This window comes from Gossypium hirsutum, chromosome D11, assembly GCF_007990345.1.
Source record: "Gossypium hirsutum isolate 1008001.06 chromosome D11, Gossypium_hirsutum_v2.1, whole genome shotgun sequence".
NCBI classification, from domain to species: Eukaryota; Viridiplantae; Streptophyta; class Magnoliopsida; order Malvales; family Malvaceae; genus Gossypium; species Gossypium hirsutum.
Window position 1 is genome coordinate 19,459,837 of NC_053447.1, and position 11,726 is coordinate 19,471,562.

The window sequence follows — 11,726 nt, forward strand, 5'->3', positions numbered from 1 at the left end:
TCATTACCAAAGTCATATTTCTATAGTTTTCTTCCATCCACCACCGTTTATAACAAGAGAGAAAAGGGGTTGAGCATTCTTCCATGGCGGGTCCAAATTGAAGGTAAATCATAAGCTTTTTCTTTGAATTTTTAGTAGAATTTTCATGTACAGAACTTACTTTAACTAATCCATTATTTAATTATTGAGATTGATAAAGTTAATTCAAGTTAACATGAATGAATAATTTAGTGAAATTGGGCTTAATTTTGATGAGATTTTGCATAGGACTAAATTAAAAGGGTATAGAAAAGTGTTGAAATTGATTAGAAATTCAATTAAGTTGTATAGTTTATTTATGACATTAGGGATTAAATTGAATAAATTAAAATTTATTAAGAAATTATGTTATGGATTAAAAGTATGAAGTCTCTAATGAAATAATATGAAATCAAATTTTGATTTAATGTTAAATATCGAGATATACGAGCGATTCAGATATTTAGATTAAAAGGGACTTATTTGTAAAGAATGTAATTTTGTATGGTTGTTAACTATACCTTTGTTAATTATAAATTAATATCATTTTTATAATCATATTATCGTACAAAGATAATTTTGAGGTCGAATCGTCGAGGGTTAAAGGTGAAGGCAAACAATAGATAGCAAAATCAGATTGTGCTTCTATAATTCAACTTCAATAAATTGTTCATAGTCTAAAAAGTCATTATAAATGAATTAGAAATAAATGTAATCATATTTTTCCCGAGAACTATGAGATGATGAATTTGATATTGTGATTGTTGGTTCAAGTATGAATACTTGAATTGTGATTTATATATGTGTGTGTGTTTACATATATGCTTGATATAATTGTATATATTATTGAGACTTTGATAACATATTGAACTATGTCATAATGATAATAAGTATGATCATACCTTGTTAAACGATGTTAGACGTAGTCCGAGTGTAGTTGGCATGCCGTAGGGTCAACATTATCAATGGTTTATTTGCTCCAATTCCTAGAGGGTCATGTGCAGTCCCAATTCCCAGAGTGTTATAGATAGATACTAAAAGCCATCATTGTTGAGCAACCCAAGGTGACAGAATAAAATAGTCTTGATTCCCAGAGGGTCATGGGCAGATATTAAAAGCCATTGTTGTCAGGCAACCTGAGGTGGCAGAATAAAATAGTCTCAATTCCCAAAGGGTCATGAATTTGTCATATAGATCCAAATATTCGTTCTATTGTCTATTGTTGGTTAATAGGGGCCAAAAAGATTAAGTATTGGAAATGATAATGAATGTAACACCCCTACACCTAACTCGACTATCAGTATAGGAATGCTACATTAAATATCAGAGTATTAACCATTCAAAATTTAACATGTAAACTTTCATTTGGAACTTATTTTTAACTTATCGAGTCATTAATTAACCAATATCATTGATAGGGAGGAGCCTTATAAGTTTTTGAAACATTTTAGTATTTAAAACTATGTTTAAAAGTGAACTATGAATTTTTGTGAAAAAACAAGGCAAATTACCGTGTGGCCAGGACATGTCTACCACATGGCCATGTAAGTCTCTGAGGTCGTGTGATTCCAAAATTGTCCCAGCACTTACACGACCTTGTGGCTAGCCCGTATGGGTAACACAATCTTATGGCTAGCCCGTGTAATGCTCTGACCCCATGTGGGCCAAAATTGAAGAAAATTTTGTAATTTTTTTAAACTTTTACACCTTAGTCCGTGCATATCAAATTTCAATAGCAACCCAACAAGTTGATAATTTAAACATTTAAAACCACCATAACACCATCTTACAATCATACTATTCAAACATTTATATTAAGTTCTTATAATTTATAAAGTTTACATTTCAGTCCTTCCTATTAAAAACACATACTAAATACCTATGTACATGCCATTCTAACCCAAAATTTAGAAGTCATACTCTCTTGGCCTCGGGATGTGATGGGACGAGCAGGTCTCGAACCACTTCTAGCTTCCCTTTGATCTTAACCTACACGTTAAAAGAAAAATGTGTTAAGCTAAAATAGGTTAGTAAGTACTGCAAGAACTTAATCGTAAACTACATTTTATATTGTAAATACACATGTATAATTATTCATAGTAACAATCACAGTTATTAAATTACACTTTCCAATTCATATTACACTTACAAGGCCCAAAGTAAAATGATTAGAATAATTAGGACATACGAAAAAGAACTGAACATCGCTGTAGTGAATAACTGAACACCGCCAAAGCGGATAAACAATAAGTGCACAATATATTCCTTAATGGCATGCCATTAATATCCTAACAATTCATATGCATATACTTGGGTTTAGTATCAATTATACCAACTTTAAATTTCTTTCAATTTAGCCTTTAATCTTATAATTTCACATATAACTTCTATTTAACTCCATATCTTTTTCACACACATACAATAATCTAAATATACTTAACTTACTTTGCCACTTTAATTCTCATTCACATTCTTGTATCATAGTTTATTATCTTTATAGTTTAGTCCTTTATATTACTATTATACATAAATCTAAAATTAAACACTTAATTTATAATTCTTACTATAGATATCTAAAGAAATATGATCAAATCCTTGTAGTACTTATGAACAAGGCTTGATTGTAGAGTTTCCTTCTTTCTTCACTCATTGGCTACACCTTTGCCTTTGTCTACAATTTGGTCCCCTTCTTTCTTCTCTTTTTCTTGATTTCCATGATAAACATATAAAATTTACTTGTTAATACCATAAACATATAACATATTTGTGGTCAAATAATAGAAAATAACATGAACATCATGAAAACTTTCCATCTCTCACCTTAAATCCTTAGTAATACAAACGAACCCTAAATTTCTCTTTCCTTTCAAGTAACTATCAATTCCTTTTTCATGAAGCTAAAGTAACTACCTTGCTCTACTCTTGATTTGGTTGAGAAATCATGAAAGAAAAATGAAGAAACAAGCTTGAATGACTAAAAAATGGGGAAAATAACTTAGATGGAATAAAAACAAAAGATGAAGAATGAGAGAGTAGGTGGAAGACGTTTGCTTGTTTTAGAAGGAAGAGAGCTTTCATCTTTTCTTCCAATTTCTACACACTTCATTAAAAAATATCTCACGATTTTTAACTTAAAAATGGTTAATTTGCTACCTAGTCCTTCATCCTCTCATTTTTGCACTTTGGCCAAATCATTATCCATATATATCTTATTTTACTAATTACCATTTTGACCTTTATCATCTTTACAATTCTTGTAACAGCTCAACTGGCGAAATCTCTGTATCTAGTTACTATTTATTGTGATATGGTATTAAGCGTAGTTCTGAGTAAGTAAAGTGTTAGTTGGCTAAGTATAGGATTCTGTGTATGCTCCAATTGGCGAATTATGTGTTTTGGTGAGATATGTGGTTTGACGGATTCTTTTGTCGAGTATACACCACCCTAGATGTTTAGGCGAATTCGTTAAGTTCATAGTTTAGTAGATTTGTTTATTATTTTAGTAAGACAATTTAGTTAGCCGAGTGAGAAATGGTTAGAATGAAACTAAGAAACTATCATTAATAAGACTTAAATTATGATAACAGCACTTAATCACAATGGTTAAAGGTGTTAGCAGAATAATCTTATTCTTCTACTAAACCTTGTCTCTGTGCTTAGGTATATAAGGATATCAAAATCTTCACTGATAATTTGTGTTTTTTTTTTTCATTCATCTTCCTCCCTAATTTCCTCTGCACTCTCTCTCAAAATTTAAGTCCAGAAACATTATTGAGGTTGGGTTCGCTGTATTCAGCCAACTCCTATGTTTTTTTAGCTCTCTGGTAAATACTGATGAACCCTAGGTTATTTTCATAGTTATTTACGTGTTTTTAGCTCTGCATGTATTAGTGTCAGATTAGTATGTAAGGAATGAAACTTCATGAGTTTGGGTTAAGTGTTAATTTTTCTTACATGCATGTTTGGATTCAATGTAGTAGTGATCTAATAAGTTTAATTATCCATATTTTAGCTCAATGCGCTATTGAAGGCCCGAGTAACAAAGGCAAAGGTCCTACTATATAGACTTTTTTGTATTTTATGGTGAGTTCCTTCTTACTTCCATGTGTTGTAATATTCTTTGTTTTTTTTCTAGTTCATGTAAAGTAAGTATTCATATTCTGAGAAAGTGTAAAGTGTGAAAGTGATTAAGGGATTAAGGGATTTTCCAGAGTTGTCAGTCTGGGTCTGTTATGCATGTGATAAGGTGCAAGAACCATTCTTCATGTTTAAGCCACTACCTTATATATCTGAAAAGAATGATATGATACAGACTAATATATGGAAACGGTGTTAAAGAGATATGTTCATAGCATAGCCTTCGATGAAATGTACATCGAACTGGCAGATCGCGATACATGAAAATGATTGTGTAGCCTCTGGTAAGGCAAATGAATATTGCAAACCAGATTGGCAAATCACGATAAAGTATATGAAACCAAATGATTATGATATGTGGAGTAAAAGGGGAGAATGTATATGAATAGAAATAAATTATTTGAATCTGACTATGAATCTAGGTATGTGGCTAACATGAAGAAGGTTTGTTTGTACTATTATGTTGGTGTATTGTATTTGCCAAAGGATAAGTAAACTAACATATAGTTTGTCTGAGCATGGTACTCGCCATCTGGCGAATTGTGTGATTGTGCTTGCAGTTATAAAAGGATCTGCTTGAAGTATCAGTAAATAGTTAAATGTTTTCATCTAGAACTCTCTAAGTTCTTTTGAACTTACTTAGTTACCTTTGGCGAGTTATGTGATTGTGGTTGCAGCTATAAAAGGATCTGCTTGAAGTATTAGTAAATAGTTAAATGTTTTCATCTGGAACTCTCTAAGTTCTTTTAAACTTACTTAGTTACCTTTCCTTATCAGGCCTGCTGTTAAAGAAAATGAATTTTTGTTGGATTACACTAAAGGACATCTGCTACTGTGAGACTTCTGTTATTTTGTACTATGCATGACATGAGAGGGCTAATGTCTAGATGTCTATTTTGAGAAGAAACTTGTATATAAAACATTAGATAAACAAGCTATGTTTTTATTGAAAACTCATTGAAGTTAGAATAGTTTTAAAGTGCTATATTTTGTTTAATGAATGTGTTTCATTATATTTTGAATGTTATATGGTTTATATTCTATTCTATAAAAGATAACTAGAACTACAATTTTACTAAGTCTATGCTAGATACAGTTTTTAAAGATAAATAGTTTCTAAGAAGTGACACGACATACTTGGATCCTCCTAAAGGATCAGGTTTGGCTTGTTACAGTTCCCATGCATGAATCACATTTTATTTGGTAAAATTTATTCCTAATCCTTCCTTGTTTTCCATCTATTCCTATGTTTCTAACTTAACTTTTTAATTTTCACTCTTTTTCCCCACTACTTTTCGTTTTTCTACAATTTAGTCATTACCTCAAATCAAATTTTCCTATCCCGAAATTATTTCTAATTTCTATCAACTCTAGTTACTTTATATAATTTTACTCTAAAATTCCTATTCAATCAATTTTTGAAAATTCTCTAATTTTTCTAACCCGACACGCCAGTGAACCACACCTTTTATACTTTGAAGATGTTACAATGAAAGGCATGTTGGAATATTAAATACATCAATATATGAAAATATGAGACATTGAGATAAGTATTGAATAAAAAGTTGGGAATTATATGATTAATGATTTTCGTGATAAATTAAAATTAGTGTATTTAATGTCATATTTATATATTTGCTTTAATTAGCCTTAATGTATTGATTTTGAATTATATTAACACCACTAAGTATTCAATACTTAGTGTACGGTTATGTTTATTTTCATGGCAGGTTTCAAATGAGAATTTCCATATATTTAAAGTGGTCAAGCGTCCAAATCAATAGCTCATATCAGAAATCATCTTAACACCTCTTTTGTATTTATATATGTTTTGGTATATGACATGTACCTAGGATAATTTTGTGGCTTGTTAATAAGCTAAAGTTTTGGTATTTTGGTTTAATGTCTGAAAGTTGAACTTAATTTTGTGATTTAGAAGTTATTATGCTTGATCTTATAGACATTGAATATGCAAATTGTTTGACTATATGTTGATGCATTAGAACCTCAACTTTGATGTTGTTGAATGTGATTTCATGTGGTGAATTGATGGCTATACATCGATACTATGTTTGGACATTTTTTAGGTACAAATTGGAATGAATTATAGGGTTTAAAATGCTCAAATTAGGTAAAGTTACTATTTAGTCACGAGACAAAAAGAACATGTCTCGAGACCCTAAGAGTAAATTTGCCATTTTAAGGTGTTGTAATAGGCTTAGTCTTGAGACTAGCTTAAGAGGTCTCAAGACAACTGAGCTTATGTCTCAATACAAAGTGGCCTTTGTCTCTATCTCAAGACAAGAGCATATCGAAGCTAAATTAGTTTTTCCCTATTCTAGGTCTTCAGACAAGGACCTTTTATCTCGAGACAGTCAAACATTGAAACTAAAATAAGAAAACAGGGGAAGCTTGTCTCGAGACATGCATTCGAATGTCTCGAGACATAGCATAGAAATTTTGGAAATTGAGTTTGGATTTGATTCCCAACTCCCAAATTGACTTATCTTAACTCTATAACTTGATTAATTAAATTATTAAACGCTATATATATGTAAGGTTGTAATTAAAATGGATGGTTCAATTGATATAAATGATATTTGTGCATTGATTGATATGTTTATGAAGTAAATTAGCCTGAGTTGCTTTGGTAACATAATGTGACATCACACATTCGAATCCAACAACCAAATCGGGTGTGGGGATTTACAGTTTATTAAGACTTGCTAACATAATGAAGATATAGTATAATCCTTACTAAACAACAGCTAAACTAGTCGAATACAATATAATAATAACAAAACAAGGTAAGCAAGGATTGTTGGCAACGACTTTAACATTCCAATTCGATCCAACCTCCTCAATCCAATGGATTATATAGACTCGATCTAATCCAATTCGATTCTCCAAATAAGTTTCTCCAAGTGATATGATCTTCGTTGATCGGTTAATATAATCCACGATCTCAGTTCAACCTAAAAAATCTGGTTTAATAAATTTTCAATCATCTAAATATAGAAAGTAGCCAGTTTGGCAATACATAATCTAAATTTTGTTCAAACCCAGTTCATTTACAACCTTATAAATTAATTAGAATGTAGTTCAATACATAATTTATATATTCGCTGCTTTTTCTTCTGTTGATTTTGCCTTATGTTGGTGTTAAATTCTAACCACACCGATTCATGATCAAAGCACGCATAATAATTTAAAACGAGTAAATTGAACTTACTCAATTCAATAAAATTGACTCAATTCTTAAAACATTCTAAAAAGCTTAGTCTTGAAGCTTGCTGACCTAGTATACAGTCCAAAAACTTGTAATTTACAATGTTAATTTGAAATTTATTAGATAGAGATAATAGAGAAATTCAATTTCCTTAGAACTCTATCTTGAAGATGGATTTGCATCTAAGCCAGGGACTCAACTAGAGTAATTACTTTTAATTTTCTTACTATTTCGTTTTAGCATTTTGAATAATTATTTGAAATTCTCAGTTTGAGTGTTGAAAGTAAATGCTTCCCCTAAAGTCGTGCAACGTCTCATACAGAAGGTCAGCCACCGGCTACTTTAATGTAGACGGATAAATTGAAAATGTTTTCTAAAAATGTTAATAAAATGATATGTTTCAAAGTGAGGAGACCGAGTTGTTTCGTCACTTCTATTCACCAACAAATAATAGTTCGAGTGCATTAACATCCCAGAGACGCATAAATTCAAACATGTTGTGGGTACCACGTGTGATTTTCCAGCTACTCAAAGACGTCCACAATCATAGCGGGTGTTAGCAATTTTGTCTCTAAACAGAATAATTAGGGTAATAATGCATAAGCCTCTTACCAGCAAAGCAGAAGTATCATGCATGGTTCCCACCACAAAAGTTTCCAAAGACAACCAAAACACTCTCATTTTTCGCTCCTTAGCATATTGATCTAACGCTGCCCTTGCTGCTTTCATACCGGTTGGATCAAGGGCGATGCCCATGTTTTGCGATAAGCATCTGGCAAGCACAACCGCATCCTCTAACGATGCGGACCCACCTTGTGCGAGGAATGGAGCCATTGCATGCAACGCATCCCCGGCGAGTGTCACCGTCCCTTTACAAAATTTGGTTCGAAGCAAATCCCAAGGTGCTCGATACCTCATTTGATCAGTCAGATGTAAGGAGTCGACGTCGCTGTTGTTTATCATCTCCGTTATGTGGTTAGGGAAACCCTTTATTGCTTCCACAGTTGACTCTTTGATGAGCTTCTGGTCTTTCGAAACCATTGAATCTGCTAAATTTAAACCATTTATAGAATTTGGAAATCTGTCTAAAAATTAGACCTGAACAAGGGTTCCACTATTGGATCAGTCTAAGTTTAAAGGCTTCGAATTAAATCAAATTTAAGCTAATGCGTCAATATTATACATAAACCCGATCAGCTTCGAGCATGGGCTGAAAACCATGACGACATTTGATGTGATGAAAAAGTGAATATAAGTACCTGTGGAAGTTAGTTTCCGAGTTAAAAACCAATAGACGTCATTGTGATTGATGGGCAAAAGTCCAAGGCGAACACCATCTTTGTCGAAAAGATAGAAGGCGGTGCCAAATGGATGAAGTGTTTGATAATGAGTCACACCTCTAATGGCGCATGTAGAGAAATGCCTCGACGAGTTTAGTCCAACAATGCTTGCAACCACTGAGTTCACACCATCACATCCAATTATAACCTGCATGCATGCATCCACCTTTATATGAAGGATCCGACAGATCGAATATCGACCCCAGAGCATATATAAAGTATTTATATACCCTGGGCATGAGCATAGTTCCATCATGTAGATGAAGAATGGAATAAGCAGACGTGTTGGCATCTACTTTTATGGAAACCACTTTGCATCCCAAGCGGACGGTATTTGGTGGCAATTCCTCAGCTAATGTCTTCATCAAGTCACTGCGTCTCAAGCATCTACATTCACCGCCATTTCTGCCATTCAAACCCAGCTACCTTGGCTTTATCTCTTTAATTAATTTAAAACCATTGATTCCATTATATATAGTACATGTATTTTAGTGTGATATGGGAATCTTGGTTTTGTACAATTATAAATTAACAATAATTGCATTTTTATTTGGAAAGTGTTGAATAGTCTAACCAAAAAATAGAAGAACGGTAAACTTACCCAACCAGCAAATCTGTGTGCTTACCATCCTTAACCGTAATGTAATGTCCCCTACACGGAACCAAAATCATAGTCAAATTAAATAATTGGTTTTTTTAAGCTTAAAATTTTACTTTTATTATTTGGTCAAAATATAAAGAATTTGCTGGGGAAAATGAAAACCAAACATTTATTAAAGAAATAAAATAAAACCCTTGTTAAAATTAAATTTTAAAAATATATATAAGTAGAGAAAAATGAATAATCTTACGATTGTATAGGAAGAGCAGTTTGCCGAAGTTTCGAGGCAATGCCGAGTTGATGGAGAGCTCGCCACCCGTTTGGTTGCATTATAATACAAGCTCCGGTGGCTCTCAACTTCTCTGATTTTTCTAATACTATACTTTCTAGGCCTTTCCTGCATTTACATTCACATTACATGATGCCAAATGCGCTGTGTGGTGTTTCATTTTGACTTAGTGCGGTTACATATATTAACTTTTTATTTTGATTTTTAATGATGAATTCAGATGTCACATTATTTTTATTTATATAATTAAATTAAAATCAAAATTTTATATGTATAATTACATTCTATAAAAGTTGACACGTGATATTGTATTTTGGATAAAAATATATATAATTGTGAGAGTTCTCAAGAAAAAACACAACAAATTCGACATAAAATATTTATACCATTATTTAACCTTTAATTGAGTTAGTGTCATGAGTTAACCGAGCATCAACTTAGTTAGAGAAATTATAAAAATACCATTTCATAATTAAACTAAGTTATATTATTCAACGGTACTTTAATTTTTTTTAAAGGTATATTGACTTTTTTTATCCTCCAACTTTACAAAAAAAAATCATTTTAGCCCTCCATTTAAATTTTCGCCTCTTTTAGCCCTTGAACTTGTATTTTTGTTAAATCACCCCAAAATAAATAGAAAAGTTAACGTTTGTTAACTTTGTTAACGTATACACGTGGATTGTCATATGGATCACACATTAGAATTTAATTAATTTTTTAATTTTTTAAAAATTAAAAAATTAAAAAATTATTTTAAAAAAATTAAAAATCATTAAAATATTAAAGAAGTATAAAAATTTTAAAATACATATTTTAAAAATTTTAAAAATTAATTAAATGTTGACATGCTATCCACATGGCAATATATGTGTATACCACGTTAGCAAAGTTAACAAACGTTAATTTTTCCATCTATTTTGGGTTATTTTACAAAAAATGTAAGTTCAAGGGCTAAAAGATGTGAAAAATTAAATGGAGGGTTAAAATGACTTTTTTTTGTAAAGTTGGAGGGAAAAAAAGTCATTATACCTATTCTGAAAAACAAAATAAAAAATATGATATGAACTCACACCAATTGCATTGGTAAAACCTTAATTTTATCACTTAACCGAAAAGTTTTCTATTTTTTATACATTTTAATTTTATTATGCATATTTATACATATTTCATGTGTTATTATTAATTAGCTTCAAATCACACGTTTCACTATTTTTTTATGTTGTTTTTAAACACCCTCTATATTCTAAGGACGTAATTTACGCACACATATATGTGTGATAGAATTTCTAGTATGTATAAAAGTCAATGAGACTTTGGCATTGTTGATTAAGACCAAGACCTTGGATCCTCAAGCATCTAGGTTCAAGTCTCACTATGTGCAATAACAATGTAGGGATTTCCAGTCCTATTTTGTGCACATGTTATGGATGAGTTTTGTTCGATTCTTTATCTATTATGCTTTGTATGAATTTGATTTTAAATTATAGCCACTTGAAATATGTATTTATATTTATATGAATTTACTTTATTCATAATAATAATAACACTTCAAAAAAATATTTGTATAAAAATTAACTTAAAATATTACATAATCAATTGGTTTAAATTTAATTATAAAAATATAAAACTATATTATAAAATATATTTTGATGCATCTGAAATTAAGTATGGAAGCAAAAGAAACTAGAAGAGAAGAAATGGTAGATAAATAGATAAACCTGTGAAGAGCAAGAGCAGTGGCAAGTCCACATATGCCTCCTCCAACAATCACGATCTTTTCTTCTTCACTCTTTTCCATTTCCACTCCACTCTTCTATGCTTCTCTTCTTCCTCCAAGGAAACCCTTTTCTTTTTATTATATGTATGTATGTATGTATATATATCACCTCTGCTAATGAATTGCCAAATTCTCTCTGTGTGTGCTTTTTTCTCAATAACTTTAAAGCTACACTTAGAGAGAAAGAAATTTGGTACCTAAAGGGTGAGACGCTCTTGTATATCTTGTTTGATTATAGCTTTAGGTTAAATTATTTTTAGGGCAAATTTATTTTTTTATTTTTAATTTTAACTAAATGAATTTTTTTTGCCAATAATTGAATGGTTTAAAAA

The 11,726-nt window shown here is 31.1% G+C and overlaps 1 protein-coding gene across 7 annotated transcripts; it reads right to left on the bottom strand.

Annotated features, from left to right (window-relative positions):
- Window positions 1-6,739: 6,739 nt before the first annotated feature.
- Window positions 6,740-11,726, bottom strand: LOC107912889 (monooxygenase 1). 7 transcript variants are annotated; one of them, XM_016841256.2, is made up of 7 exons: window positions 11,336-11,726; window positions 9,576-9,722; window positions 9,326-9,376; window positions 8,955-9,111; window positions 8,644-8,872; window positions 7,997-8,433; window positions 6,740-7,130 (listed from the first exon to the last, which is right to left on the bottom strand). In XM_016841256.2, exons 1-7 carry the CDS (start codon window positions 11,413-11,415, stop codon window positions 7,044-7,046), a joined length of 1,188 nt encoding a protein of 395 aa, XP_016696745.1. In that variant the 5' UTR covers window positions 11,416-11,726; the 3' UTR covers window positions 6,740-7,043. The 7 variants fall into 7 exon arrangements, with proteins under 7 accessions (XP_016696745.1, XP_016696743.1, XP_040962332.1 ...); XM_016841254.2 differs by having other exon boundaries at window positions 8,955-9,129; window positions 11,336-11,715; XM_041106398.1 differs by having other exon boundaries at window positions 6,740-7,139; window positions 8,955-9,129; window positions 11,336-11,710.